Genomic DNA, 16,021 nt, shown 5'->3' with positions numbered 1-16,021 from the left:
TTAAGGTTCTTCAGGGGGTTCCGTTTGAACCCATGCATTCCATAGATATTAAGTTGTTATCGTGGAAAGCTTTATTTTTAGTTGGTCGTTCTTCTGCTCGTAGAGTTTCTGAGCTTTCAGCGTTACAATGTGACTCTCCTTATCTTATTTTTCATTCTGATAAGGTAGTTTTACGTACCAAACCTGGTTTTCTTCCTAAGGTTGTTTCTAATAAGAATATTAATCTGGAAATTGTTGTTCCTTCATTGTGTCCCAATCCTTCTTCTAAGAAGGAGCGTTTGTTGCATAACTTGGACGTGGTCCGTGCCCTGAAGTTTTACTTGCAGGCGACTAAAGAATTTCGTCAATCTTCTTTATTTATTGTTTTTTCTGGAAAGCGTAGGGGTCAGAAAGCTACGGCTACCTCTCTTTCTTTTTGGCTGAAGAGTATCATCCGTCTGGCATATGAGACTGCTGGACAGCAGCCTCCTGAAAGAATTACGGCTCATTCCACTAGGGCTGTGGCTTCCTCATGGGCATTTAAAAACAGATTTGCAAGGCTGCAACTTGGTCTTCTCTTCACACTTTTTCCAAATTTGATACTTTTGCTTCATCTGAGGCTGTTTTTGGGAGAAAGGTTCTTCAAGCATTGGTGCCTTCCGTTTAGGTTCCTGTCTTGTCCCTCCCTTTCATCCGTGTCCTATAGCTTTGGTATTGTATCCCACAAGTAAGGATGAAATCCGTGGACTCGTCATATCTTGTAAGAGAAAAGGAAATGTATGCTTACCTGATAAATTTATTTCTTTTACGATATGACGAGTCCACGGCCCACCCTGTTGTTTTCTAAGACAGGTCTTTATTTTTGTTAAACTTCAGTCACCTCTGCTCCTTTTGGCTTTTCCTTTCTCTTCCTTACTTCGGTCGAATGACTGGAGGGGGAGAGAAGGGAGGAGCTATATATACATCTCTGCTCTGGTGCTCTTTGCCACTTCCTGCTAAACAGGAGGCGTAATCCCACAAGTAAGGATGAAATCCGTGGAATCATCGTATCGTAAAATAAATAAATTTATCAGGTAAGCATAAATTTCCTTTTTTCCAGTTTGTTTGATTGTGTGGCTGTTTAGGGACCCTGGTTTTGGAAGAGACCTTGACATGGTACCTGGGCTTGTCCCATTTGGCCAGATGCGGTAACTAACTCTTCCATTGTTACTTTTTATCTTAGTTGTGAGCTTGTAAGTGAGTGCTGGACTTTTTCTGTGTGCTATATTATCGTATATATTTTTTGTAATTTACCCATTTGGGACGTGCACCCAGACCTGTCTGGGGTTAACTGCCTGTGGCTCTGTGGACGGTGCAGCTTCCTGAGAGTACTGTTTTTGCACCCAGGGCTGTGCATGTTGCAGGGTCATTGGATGTGTACCCGGTCCGGCCTGAGAGTTCTGTCCCCTTTCTTTTTTTCTTTTTATATATATATATGTGTATATGTGTGTGTGTGTGTGTGTATATATATATATATATATATATATATATATATATATATATATATATATATATATATATATATATATATATATATATATATATATATATATATATATATATATAGGAATATCTATTCAGAAATACATAGAACATATTCTGCTATGTGCAGAACATGGAAATGTGAAATATTTGCGGTAAATACATAGTTAAAATATATATTAAAAATGAATATACATGTTTTCATCAATTTAACTGCAAAGAGCTCCAATGCATGGGTGTATGTATGTACAGGTGGCCCTCGTTTTACAACGGTTCAATTTACACCGTTTCAGAATAACAACCTTTTTTTCCAGTCATGTGACTGCTATTGAAAAGCATTGAGAAGCAGTGCATTGATTAAAATAGCCAGAAGGTGGAGCTGTCAGCTTGTGTTGCAGCAAAGCCAAGCAAGCTTAAATTAATCAGTTTAACCAGACCTGAGCTATCGAGCAGATTTCAAAGGAACAAGATCTTCCTGTCTATAAATCAGTCCAGATTGGAATGCATAGAAAGAACTGTTTGCAGAAAAATGCAATTGAAGTCTGTGTTGTGTGATTATTTTATTAGGTTTATAATGCTGTTTAGCATTTAAAGTCTTCATTTCAAAGCTTTAAAAATAATGTATTAGGTGTTACGTATGACAATTTTGAGAGGGGCCTGGAACCTATCTCCCTCACCTCCCATTGACTTACATTATAAACTGGGTTTCAATTTACAATGGTTTCGATTTACAACCATTCCATCTGGAACCTAACCCCGGCGTAAACTGAGGGCTACCTGTATGTATGTATGTATATGTATCTATCTATCTATATATTTTATATATAATTGTATTTAGACATATATATATATATATATATATATATATGTCTGTAAATACAATTATAAAATATATAGATACATACATACATACATACATACATACACAAATACATCTTTAGAGATGTATATGTTTGTATCTCAATGTTAAATCCCTTTTTTTCTTATACCTAAGACCTCATATCTTTGAGCCATTATAACTTTTTTGTGCAATATTATTTTTGAATAATTTTATAAGTGCTGTTATGAGTGTACAGTAACTGTATTGTTTGTTGTATTTTTGATTTGTTTTGTGACGCTTTTTTTTGTTTAGCAAAACGGTTAACCAGAGCTTTGAGGACATGTTAACCCGATCGGGGTTAACCTGAATTGCGCTCAAGCGTTCATGTTTACTTTCAACTTGTAATAAGAGCGATAAACCTGACGCATGCAAACACCCACAATTAACCCCTTATTGCTTGCGTACAAACATTAGTGCTCCACTCATAATCTGGCCCATAGTGTCTATAGTGCTAGGTAAAATCTACTTATCTGCTGAAACTCAAACTTTGATCCAAATTTATTGTTACAGTTCAAAAAACGTAGTTTATTTTTGTTTGTTTTATGGCTTGAATGGCAATAGAATGGCACTGAAGTTGCTCAGTAGCAGAATTAGCGATGTGTTGATTTATTTATTTTTATAGGTAAATGTTGATTTTTTTTTAAACTCTGAAAGTTTTATTTGGAGTTCTAGTGAAACAAGTTGACAATGACAAAATGTGCAATAGTAAAACTATTTTTTTGCTTCTAACTGAAGTCATGCAAGGGATATGAAACCCCAATAACTTATTTTGTGATTCAGACATACACTTTTCCAATTTACTTTTATTATCAAATTTGCTTCCCATGGTATTCTTTGTTGATGAGTTACCTAGGTAGGTGTCTGGAGGATTACATCAAAGGAAATAATACTGCCATCTAGTGATCTTGTAATGTAACGATCCTCTGCTGGTGCCAGCAGGAGGAAATCCAGGAGGCGTGTGGGCCGTCCTTCAGAGGAGGGAGGCGGCAGAAGTTGGAGGGCCCTACAATTATAAAAAAATAAAGGGAGAGGGAGGGAAGGGGCGCTACAGTACAGAAAACAGATGGGGTGGGGATGTGTGGGGGCCCTAACTAATGATCGCAGGAGGGGGGCCATTACACTATAGAAAATAAATAATAATAAAAAAATAAACAAAATGGCGGCTAATAGAGTGGGAGGATTAGAGAGCTGTTTGGGGGGGATCAGGGAGGTTGGAGGGTAAGGGGGATCCTACACTGCAGGAAAACAAATGCCTTAAAGTTAATGTCAATTTAAAGCTATTTACTAAAGTCAAACGATAGCAGTTAAAAAAATGAATGAGAGTTTCATTCATGAAATCGTCAATATATTTTCTGCAGAGCAATTTCACTATAAATGCTACACGGATAATAGCGGAAGCTCCAGTCACTATTTTCAGCATTTCATTGACAGATGACTCATCTACAATCGACTAATCGTCGTTTCCCCCCGGGCAGTGACGTTTGTGCATAGGGGTGGAACGCCGGGGGGGGGAAACTACGATTAGTTGATTGCAGATGAGTCATCTGTCAATCAAATGCTGAAAATGTCTACCGGAGTGTTAGCTATATTATCCACACAGCGTTTATAGGGAAATTGCTCTGAAGATAAGTATATACTAACGATTTCATGAATGAAACTCTCATTCATTTTTTAACCATCGTTTCACTTTAGGTAATATCTTTAACTTGACATTCACTTTAAATTTTCATACTGGCGAACTGTCTGTCAGTACCTAAGATGGGGGTGAGGGAGTGAAGAGAGCTGTTTGGGAAGTGTGAGATAAGAGGGTAATCTCTACACTTAAGCTTAGATTTTCCTTACAAGCTACCTAATTAACACCTTCACCGCCGGTATTAATATGAGTGTGTAAAGCAGCTGCAATTAGCGGCCTTCGAATTACCAAGCAATGCCAAAGACATAGTTGTCTGCTATTTCGGAACAAAGGGGATCCCAGAGCAGCTTTTACAACCATTTATGTAATGATTGCACAAGCGGTATGTAAATAATTTCAGTTTTATTTTTTTTATTTATTTGATCGCATTTGGCAGTGAAATGGTGGCATTAAATATACAAAAAATGGGCCTAGATCAATACCTTGGGTTGTTTACTTAAAAAACAAACAAAAAAAATATATATATATATATATATATATATATATATATGTTTTGACAGGTAAATAGGAAAAAAAAACAAGGCTCTATTTCTGTTTAAATGGAGTGATGCCAAAAATACTGTAGAATATTCAGCATTTTTGTTAAGTTTTTCTGAAAGTCCCAGTGCATTTAATTTTTTTGCAAACTGCTACTTTACCTTTTATTTGCTATTTGAAATAGCTGTGTTTCCCTGTTGTATTCCCACCTACACTGAAAATATGAGTAAATATTTTCTCTGTAGAAAAGCTTTGCAAATAGGAGACAATAGGCACTGATTAATCTTCCAGTGGGGGGTATGAGGGAGATATTTAGTGTATGAAATAGCTGCGTGTATTTATTCAACCCACAGCCATAATTACATAATTAAAGGGACAGACTACACCAGAATTGTTATTGTTTAGAAAGATAAATAACGCCTTTACTACCCATTCCCCCCCCCAGTTTTGCACAACCAACATTGTTATATTAATATAGTTTTTAACCTTTAAACCTCTAAATTTCTGTCTGTTTCTAAGCCACTAAAGACAGCCTCTTATCACATGCTTTTTTATTTGCTTTTCACAACAGGCGAGTGCTAGTTCATGTAAACCATATAGATAACATTGTGCTAATGCCCGTGGGTTGTGGCAGACACTGCACTAACTGGATATCATGCAAATTAGTAGATAGTAAGTAAAAAGTCATGTGATCAGGGGGCTGTCAGAAAAGGCTTAGATACAATGTAATCAGAGGTAAAAAGTATTTTAATATAACCATGTTGGTTGTGCAAAACTAGGGAATGGGTAATAAAGGCATTCTTTATCTTTTTAAACAATAAAAAAATTGGAGTAGACTGTCCCTTTTAAAGGACCACTCAACGTAGTAGAATTACATAATAAACAATTACATCATAAAAAGACAATACAATAGCACTTACTCTAAATTTTAAATTAGCAGTAGATTTTGTTTCTGACAAAAAAAAATCTCCCATTTTCCGACCCCCTGTATTATGTGACAGAGATCAGCCAATCGGAGACTAGTATACCATGTGAGCTTGTGCACATGCTCAGTATTCTCATGTTCTACAGAAAGTGAGAATATAAAAAGACTGTGCAAATTGTGTTAATGAAAGTAAATTGGAAAGTGTCTTAAAACGGCATGCTCTATCTGAATCATAAAAGTTTATTTTGACTTGTGTCCCTTTAAAATAAAAAGGTAGTAACAGGTCTGCTTGACTTGTAGGTTAAGGGCATGCCATAGGTCATTGTTTTATTAAGAAAAAACATCTTTTTCAAATACAGACATATAAATGAAGGAACATTTTCCCATACATTTAATACTCTGCAGTAAATATAAGAATTTGGAACAAATTAAAGGAAACACATTTTATAGTACAGTGTCCCTTTAACTTCCTGCTTTTCAACAAAAGATACCAAAAGAATGAAGACGATTTGATAATAGAGGTAAATGAGAAAGTTGTTTAAAATTATATGCTCTATTTGAATCATGAAAGAAACATTTTGGGTTTCGTATTCCTTTAGTATAATTGTAAGTCTAAAGTTTTCTGTACACTTATAAAATTCTGTAACACAGTGCTTGATACATTCGAGGTAACACATACGATTTTTTTTTCTGGTTTATCAGGTTTTGGATATATATATCTGTGGATAAAATCATTCAATGTCTACCAAATATTATGTACAGTATATCGCTTGTTAATTTCAAATACATTTGTTGACCTCTGCCCTGGTATAAGTCTACTTTTATATTTCATATAGAAAATGTAGATTATGATCAGCATTGTGGTATTCAATTATTTATTTTTCATACGGTTTACATGATGAAGCTTGCAGCAGTTTCCGCTATGGTTATACGGCCCAGGATTGGGGATACAGTAACTATTGGCAATTTCACAGGTTCATTAAAAGTTTTTAATTCTAATTGATTCATTTTGTGTGTTATGTGCTTAACCTCACAAAGGGGTTAAACATAAAGTTGAAGTACTGCTCAGGAGCCGCAAAGAACTGCTGGTCCTGAGCAGACATGATCATTGAGCCAATCAGCACTACTGAATAAACTTGTATAGGTGTGTCCCTCTTCACTAATGCAGCTTTGGAAGTTGTCCTTATCAGCCTGCAAGCATTATTAGCAAGTACACAACTGACACTGCCATATTAGTGTTATTTTAAAATGTAAAGACTTGCTTATGTTTCTTGTGAAAAGGTTGGACACATTTATTAGAGGATAAGACCACGGAAAGGAAACAGTATGAGACATGTAATATATAGTGCAGCCATTCTGAAAGCTTGTACTTAATTGTAGCATTTTTAGGTTTCTTCAGGGTACTCCACAGAAAGTTTAGGGAGTTGTAATTTCGTGCAACTTGTAAAGGGGTTTAGGTAATTGTTTTACCAGTTTAATTTGAGCCGAAAAGACTGAGTAGTGATCTCTCCCTTTTGCTGCCACCAACTTCTACACCAATGCTTTGACAAGTAATAGATTTGTATTTTAATTATGTGTAATATAAGAAAGAATAGGGACATAAGCGCACTTGACAGTAAGAATATTAAACATCGCTAATCAGAAAGGTTTGCCAAAAAACTAATTTGACAATTATTTAATTGAATATGCTAGTGTGTTGTTTTTTATTTTGTTTGTTTGTTTTTTACAATTATATAGAAATATGTAAAAAAAAAAAAAATGTTGCTTAAAGGGACAGTCTAGGCCAAAAAAAACTTTCATGATTCAGATAGAGCATGTCATTTTAAACAATTTTCCAATTTACTTTTATCACCAATTTTGCTTTGTTCTTTTGGTATTCTTAGTTGAAAGCTTAACCTAGGAGGTTCATATGCTAATTTCTTAGACCTTGAAGGCCACCTCTTTTCAGAATGCATTGTAACAGTTTTTCACCACTAGAGGGTGTTAGTTCATGTATTTCATATAGATAACACTGTACTCGTGCACGTGAAGTTATCTGGGAGCAGGCACTGATTGGCTAAACTGCAAGTCTGTCAAAAGAACTGAAATAAAGGGGCAGTTTGCAGAGGCTTAGATACAAGATAATCACAGAGGTTAAAAGTATATTAATATAACTGTGTTGGTTATGCAAAACTGGGGAATGGGTAATAAAGGGATTATCTATCTTTTAAAACAATAAAAATTCTGGTGTAGACTGTCCCTTTAATATTCTTGTTGGCCTACAAATTTTAAATACATTTTCCAATTATTAATTCTAGGGATATAACACAAAAAAAAATTCTTACATGATTCAGATAGAGAATACAATTTTAAAAAGTTTCCAATTGATCAAATATGCGTCATTCTCATGCTATTCTTTGTTGAAGGGATATCTATATAGGTAGCGTGCACGTCTGGATCACTACATAACAGGAAATGGTGCTGCAGGCACGTGCACACTCCTAAACTTACCTTTCTGCTTTTCAACAAAAAAAACTATTTATGAAAATGTCTAGTTTACAAATAAAATATCTTATCACTTGATTTTTTTTTTATTCTAAAGTTGCCCAGTCTTTTAGCACCAATTTATTATTTTCCCTGAAACACTGCAAAAGGTCACAATGTTTTATGCTGATAGAAAATATTTATTATATTGGATTTTTAATTGCTTTGAAATTAGCCAGTTTAAGATAATATCTTTACCATCAGGCTGTTTCAGTTGTTGTTTCTTTGTTATTGCTGTACTTTTGCTTTTTCCTGTGTGAAAGAATTAACGCAATAACAAGGAACTTGCAAAAAGGAAAATGTTGCTAGAAATGAAGTCTGGTCTCACGGCATATGTTCTCTTTCACATCTCCTGTAAACGCCTCTTTCTCTTTGCTTACAGGTTCTTGAGAGACTATTCCAGAAGGGATTTAATGTGGCTGCTTCATGTGGAGGTGGTGTTGACTCTTCACAATTTAGTGAATACGTACTATGCCGAGAAGATAGACGCGTGCAGCCAAACATGATGCGAATAAAACAGGAGCCTCTGGACTGATATGGCAAAAGCTGCATCTGTAACCATAGAAGTGTTCAACAGTCCTCAATGCGAAACTTTGAGGGTCTAAAAACAGTATTAATGAACATCTTGTGACTCTTTGTTGCCAGTCTGTGATAAATGTACTTTTACTATAGCCATTTGGGGAGGAAAAAAACAACCACATCTCATTTTGTAGCCATCGTGGGCACTCAATGCACATGGTTCTGTGAGAATATTATTACATTTTGACAGCTGTGCTGTTAACTAAAGCAAAGCCTCTGAAAATAGTGAAAATGGTGAAAATTGACAGTTTTCTTGACAAAGAAATTGTTGTGAAAATGCCAAACTTCAAGGAGAGAGCAAAATGTGCTGCACTGAACAATTTCCTACCTGTAGCCATCCTTTCCGTCCCTCAGACTGGATGTTGAGGATACGTTGTCCGCCTATAAAATCTTCAAACGGAATTATCTCTAAAGACTTCAGTGTGGATACTGTTTTAGGTTCTTGAGGAAACCAAGAAAGAAGTGGTCATATTTAAAAAAAAAAAAGAAATCATCCATGGGAATATATGTCTAGAAAATGTATGTAAGCAGCTGTCTATTTTTTGCATATCTACCTGTTAAGTAAATTGGTTTATAAAGCCAATTCAATCAAATCTTTAATGAAACAAAAACATCTGTTAAATCATATCTTGATCTTTAAGATATCTTTTGATACATTACAATGTTTTGCAAAAGGGTTGAAACAGTCTAATAAGGTTAATTGGATAACCTAGTAAGTTTTAAGAAACTTTTTTTTTTGTAGCATCATGAAAGACCAGTGTCAGCAAAACATTCATTTTAATTTAATATAGCAGTTTGGTAACATTTGCAGAATCTGCTTTCCATAATGTTTTTTTATACACTAATTTAAAGGGACGTTGCCACCTGTATTCATCATGCACTGTATAAGTAGATTAGATTTAAAAAAAATATATATATATGATTGAAGCTGCATGGTTTAGGTTTAAAAAGGCCTTTTCCCTCCTGAATATTTAAAGTGACACTAAACCCAAATGTTTTTCTTTTGTGATTCAGATCACACATGCAATTTTAAGCAACTTTCTAATTTACTCCTATTATCAGTTTATCTTTGTTCTCTTGCTAACCTTATTTAAAAAGCAGTAATGTAAAGCTCAGTAGCAGGCCCATTTTGGGTTCAGAACCTGGATTACGCTTTCTTATTGGTGGATAAATGTATCGACACTATCCAGGGTGCTGAACCTAAAATGGGTCGGCTCCTACGCTTTACATTCCTGCTTTTTTTAAAAAAAGATAGCAAGAGAATGAAGAAAAATTGGTAATAGGAGTAAATTAAAAAATTGCTTAAAAGTGCATGCCCTATCTGAATCATAAAAGAAAAAAAATGGGTTTAGTATCCCTATAAGTTCGTTTTGAAGTAGAATATAGCTGCTATGTTTGTTTGTTAGACAATTCTAGGAGGCTAATAAAATTATTTGTTTTAAAGTATGTGATCTCTTAAGCTGTTTGGCACAGTAACAATTTTTGCACCTAACAACAAAGTATGTAGTTTAAGAAAACAGCAAAAAAAAAAGAATTTAAAGTATCCCATTAACAAAACTCTGCATAATATAAACCTTCATTCCACCTATACAGTGTATGATTAAGTCTGAAGATGGTGCCTTAAATACTGGCTATGGTGTGATATGATTAGACTGTTACAGGAATGTAAAACCTAAAATAAAATTGGTGCAGTAACAATGGAAAATACATACCATTTTTGACATTTATAATTTTTATGTAAAAAAAGTTTCCCCAAATGTGTGTCCTTTTCCCCCCAAGTAGTTACTTTCTGCTTTCTCCTGATCCTGGTGCAGGAACCAACTAAAGCCAAACAGCTCCAATTTATATTAAGGTTTCGTGTCCCTTTAAGTATAATGTATTTATGAACAATGCAAAGGCAGGGTTATGTATTTGAAACATTAATGTTTACAGGAGTATATTGTTTTGACAGTGTTGAGATATTTTCGATGTCACTAAAAGGCCTGATAATGTATTCTTTAAAGCATTAGATTCTATTGTTGGAAAAGATCTATAGAAAAATGGCTAAAGCAACTTCACTCCAAATTGAATAACCCTCAGTGTAATGCACTATAATTATAATAATATTGTCTATCAGTGGGAAGTAATTGATATGTCTAGACTTTTTTTGTGTGTGTCCTAAAAAGGAGGAGCATTTGTGTCATGGGATGATACAGAATGCACATATTTTCTATCATGCATCTTATGCAATGCATCTTAAATACATTACTTCCCCTTAAGAATCAAAACAGACAAGTCAATCAAGCTTTTGTGTGTGTGTGTGTGTCAGTTCTGTATATTTACAAAAAAAGTGCAACTTCTTATCGTTGTGCTCCCACAAATAGAATCTGTCCAACATTTTTACCCACTCTCTTTCATATAGAGCAAAGCTCAAAACAAAGCAATAAAGTAAACTAAATTGAGCCAAGTATTACTGAAATATTAAAACCACAATTTTTTACTTTTACGCTCGATAACACCATATGGAGGGATAGGCAATATCAATCCGCACATGTACCATCTGACGCATCTTGCACTTGAAGATACATGATATTATCAAAGATCAAGTGTGAAATGCGTCATGTGGAATGTGTGCGGATAAATGTTGTATATCTTCTATATGGTTTTAACAAATGTACAAATAAAATATGGATGTTTTAACATTTTCAACAATCTTAGTCAAAGAAGTAATCTGCTTTTCCACAATAACATTTGCTACGTCAATTTTCACTTCTGTATATGAGAGATTTTAAATGTTACTTTTTTATTATTATTATTTTTTATTAATGGAATTGCTAGCAATGACCTAAACAATTTTGATTCTTTAACTTAATCTAGGATATATATCATAATGCCCCTTGAAAGGGTACTTAATAAAGCACTTCTGTATTATTATGTAAGTGTGCAATTATAAATGCATGATAGAAAATTTCCAACCTGTATATTTGTGTTTGTTTGTTTGTTTTAGCACATGCACTGTTTACTCTACCTGAATCAGAGAGGGTAGTTTTTGAAGATGTGTTAAAAAATTTTTTTTTGGGGGGTAGCATTCTTTTGTCCCAGTCTCTGATTTAAGTGTTAATCACTATTCAATTCTTCCACGCTATTATATTGAGTACTGTATAAAATGCACAAGTGAATGTGCAATAGAATAAATAAGAGCAAACATAAGGAGTAAGCTAATGTATATAATACCGTTTTTAAACCCATTTTGTTTTAATAGGGTTGTTTAATAGCCTAACTACATTGAGTTCTGAATTACTTAAATACTTTAATATGTGTAGCTTAGAGGAGAAATGACAGAGATATGAGAAAATGTAAAATATATTAACAAATTTGGGAACATAGCCTATTTTAGTAACAGAAGCTCTTGGAAAAGAGGGCAAGCTCTGAAGTAGGAAGGTAAAAGATTTGGAAGTACTTGGAATAGCCTCCCAGCAGAAATGACTGTCTTTAATTTTTAGGAAGATAATAAAAAAAACAGATTATCCTGTATATAACATAATTCCAAGGATCAAATAGTTCTAAAAGAAAACATGCTTTTTTTACACACACACACACAAACTGAACAAATTATATATTGATATATATGTTTCTACATGGAAAAACAATAGATTAAAGTTTCTTTAATAGATTCCGATACTAACAATAAGTTTGTGTATTGTGCTCATCTGGTCTGTGGGATAGATCATCACTGGATGATAAGGAAAAGTCCTACAATTCCATTGGTGGACAGGACATGCCCTATATGTATAAAACAAAATATATTCGTTTTTCAGCATAGGAACATCCTATTTTAAAAAATAATACATTTTTAAAATGCCTTCTTTTGAATGAAACAAAATTTGTTTCTAATCTCTGTATACATTTTTATAACTGGTAGGCAATTGGCAGAATAGATGGTAAAAGCAGAACACACCAGCTTCATTGAAGGATGACTATTCCCACTTTGGGAAGTTAAATGCTATACATATTGGTCCATTTATATAATGGTAATTTATCTCTATATATTCCTCCAGCAAGCAATTTTAGAACTATTTTATTCAACTTTTTTTACTTCTATGAAACATGAAAAGTTATTAATACTGGTGCTGTCATATTTGGGGTTATATGGCACTGCATTCAGATCTGTAAATAAATTATATTTAGAACTGTATATTATACATTATTGTAAATTATATTGTCATGTAATTGTGTATACATATTTCAAATATAGTGCTTTATGCCATAAGAATTCCTGTAAAGTAAATGATAAAAAAAAATTGTTTAAAAATTACGTTTTATTTATTTCTATATGCAAGAATTAATTTGTTAAATTTATTCAGTCATCACCGAAATAGTTAATGTATGTAATAATTGAAAACAGCTTTGACGTGTGGTTTAATATCATTTTTAACAACATTTTGGAAGAGTATTTTTGTTTTGGTTCTGTTATGTGACAATTGTATTGCAGTTTGAAACACTTTGAATCGATCACAGAAGTCTTTGTATTCTGTTGGGCTTTGAAGTTTGAGAAGGATGTAGCTATTTTAATTTAGTTGTAATTATAGCAGCCTGTATGTGAATTCAAAGGGAGAAGAAGCACATTGTTGTGAGTACCTGAGCACGGAACACTCTTCCAGAAAAGCCTGGTGCATGTTTTGTGTCAGATCCTTCTGCCACTTCAACAACTCTGTACTGTAGATAAAGAACGTACACGTCTTGTTTAACTAGAACAAAGCGTTACAGGTAAATAGAATCCGGTTTTCAAAATACGTTAGTTTTGTAAAAATAATCAAAATATTTTATTACTTGGTGTTGAGGCCGTAATGGTTTGTGACAATGCTCACAGCCTGCTTTGGAGGTGAAATTACATGTACACAACATATCTGCCCAGTGAGGCGCATGCACAGCAAGACTAATCAATCACAACACCTGTGATAACATACTATTTGGTACAGATTGCAAAATACTTCTACTGAAAGTGAATATTAAATGCACTAATGTGAGTCTCAGATTTGATTTTCATAGCCCTTTAAATACTTAAAAGGACAAGAAACCCAACATTTTCTTATGCAATTTAAAACAATTTTCCAGTTTACTTCTATTATCAAATTTACTTAATTCTCTTTCTATCCTTAGTTGAAGGAGCAGTAATGCACTATTGAGAGCTAGCTGAACACATCAGAGAAGACAATGACAAGAGGCATATACAAGCTGCCGTGTGGTGATTTGGTGGCTTCAATCTCTCAGTAGTGTATACCAAGAGAACATTGCAAATTAAATAACACAAGTAAAAGTTGTTTGAAATTTCATGATTTAGAAGGCATACACAATTTTAATGTTGACTAATTTAGCTTAACCAGATATAAAACTCATAAAACGGGTTAAACTCCTCAAAAACTCTCAGCAACAAACTGTTTTATTTACAGCTAGATAATCTGGGCTGTTGCATACAAAATAAGCTCTTTTTAATAAATATCTGTGTACACAGCTGGATATTTCAAGTTTGCCAACCCTATTGATGTGCCGGCTAACATATCTGTTGAACTATTTTATGCACATCAGAGATCAATAGGGTCCCACAATGTATCAATGATGCTGCAGGGTTGTCTAACCTGGTGCATGGAAATCAGCTAGCCTTGTATCATAGGCTTAAATTGAGGGAGTAGGCTGATTTCTGTTCTCATTGTCTCTAGAGGATCAATTACCCAAAATAGTCATTAATCCTGTCACTTAGATCAGAGTAACTTACATACATACATCAGCACTAGACATGTACATTCAGAGGTTTCAGATGAAAATTATCGCGGCATTCAGCTCTTTTCAGAGCGGTATTTCTTCTTGTAAAAGTGCAACACACTAACATCTGGATTTACACAGATCTTGGTGTAATGCACTTTCACAAGAATAAATCCGGCACTGAAAAGAGCCGTATACTGCGAGCAGCTGCCGCCTTCCGCATTTGTTTGCATATAAAACCTCAGAATGCACATTACTAGTCAGCACCATATTGTTTTATGAATCCCACTAAGGGCCCAATTATCAACATTGTCAGCAAGATGAGAAATAATACATAGCACTGAATTCTCTAAGGAAAGGGGCTGAATCTGGTTGTCCCGGCATGTACCAAGCTGACTTCCATAAGGAGTAAAGAAGCTCTCTGGAATGCAGAATCTCGCAAGGGAAATGTGGAAAAGAGGACCTGGCATTGAGAAAAATTGTGTTTAACCCCTTAACCATTTTAGGATGTTCCATGCTGTCCTAAAACCACTGGGCTTTAACGCCCTTAGGACCATCCTAACTATTCTGGTGTTCTGCTCCCCTCCACAAGTAAATGCCACAGGATCCGACTGGAAGATGTGTCTAGCAGCACAGGCAGTCCCCCATGAGCCAATCACTTCGGATTTCTCCCTTTGTTGACGTTTGCATCCGAGACAAATGCTTTTTTTCTGAAGGTGTTTAGCAAATACAAATTACATTGTACTGTTTACTTATTTCTGAAAATGTGTCTTTCTTTCAGTTTAATAACTGCGTTATGTATTTTGAAACAAACTCACCAGCTTTTATTAGGTAAGAAAAACATTGAAATCTGCAGGTGTAATATGCTTATAGAATAGGACAACTTCCTGAAAACTTAATTGTGCCCTAGGAATGCCCCTGCTTACCCCTATAGCCAAGGTTTGTAGTATAAAATAAAAATAAGGAACCCTTTGAGTCCACGATGTCATCAATTACTATTGGGAATATCACTCCTGGCCAGCAGGAGGAGACAAAAAGCACCACAGTAAAACTGTTAAAGGGACACTGAACCCAATTGTTTTCTTTCATGATTCAGATAGAGCATTCAAATTTAAGCAACTTTCTAATTTACTCCTATTATCAATTTTTCTTAGTTCTCTTGATATTTTTATTTGAAAAAGAAGGCATCTAAGCTTTTTTTGGTTCAGATTTCTGGACAGCACTTTTTTATTGGTGGATGAATTTATCCAGCCAATCAGCAAGAACAACCCAGGTTGTTCACCAAAAATGGGCCCGGCATCTAAACTTACATTCTTGCATTTAAAATAAAGATACCAAGAGAATAAAGAAAATTTGATACTATGAGTTAATTAGAAAGCTGCTTAAAATGTCATGCTCTATCTGAATCACAAAAGAAAAAATTTGGGTTCAGTGTCCCTTTAAGTATCATTTCCCTTCCCATAAACCCCAGTCATTCTCTTTGCCTTGATGCATGGAGGAGGTGAAGTTTTGGTGTCTGAAGAAAAATAGGATTTCTTTCACTATAAGCAAGATTTTAACTATTATAGAAAGCCAGAGTTGATTTACTCTGTTCTTTCCTTTGTTTCAAGGATTGGGTCTAGTCTGGGCCTTGCTATGTTTTCCTAACATTTTTGCTGCCCTAATATAGAAAGGCAGAGTAGGTTTACTCTGTTCTTTCTTTTTT

At 34.5% G+C, this 16,021-nt stretch overlaps 1 protein-coding gene across 4 annotated transcripts in view; it reads left to right on the top strand.

Annotated features, from left to right (window-relative positions):
* The window catches only part of KCTD15 (potassium channel tetramerization domain containing 15), a 104,078-nt gene extending 91,210 nt beyond the window's left edge, over positions 1–12,868 (top strand). For all 4 annotated transcript variants that reach the window (XM_053701491.1, XM_053701506.1, XM_053701485.1 and 1 more), the window contains exon 5: positions 8,381–12,868. In XM_053701491.1, the coding sequence (XP_053557466.1) occupies positions 8,381–8,533 (153 nt within the window). In that variant the 3' untranslated portion in view covers positions 8,534–12,868. The remainder of the gene's footprint in view (positions 1–8,380) is intronic.
* Positions 12,869–16,021: the final 3,153 nt, after the last annotated feature.

The sequence above is a fragment of the Bombina bombina genome, chromosome 1, assembly GCF_027579735.1.
Source record: "Bombina bombina isolate aBomBom1 chromosome 1, aBomBom1.pri, whole genome shotgun sequence".
Taxonomy (NCBI): Eukaryota; Metazoa; Chordata; class Amphibia; order Anura; family Bombinatoridae; genus Bombina; species Bombina bombina.
Note: the sequence above shows the minus strand (reverse complement) of the source record. Positions and strands in the feature narration are given on the sequence as shown.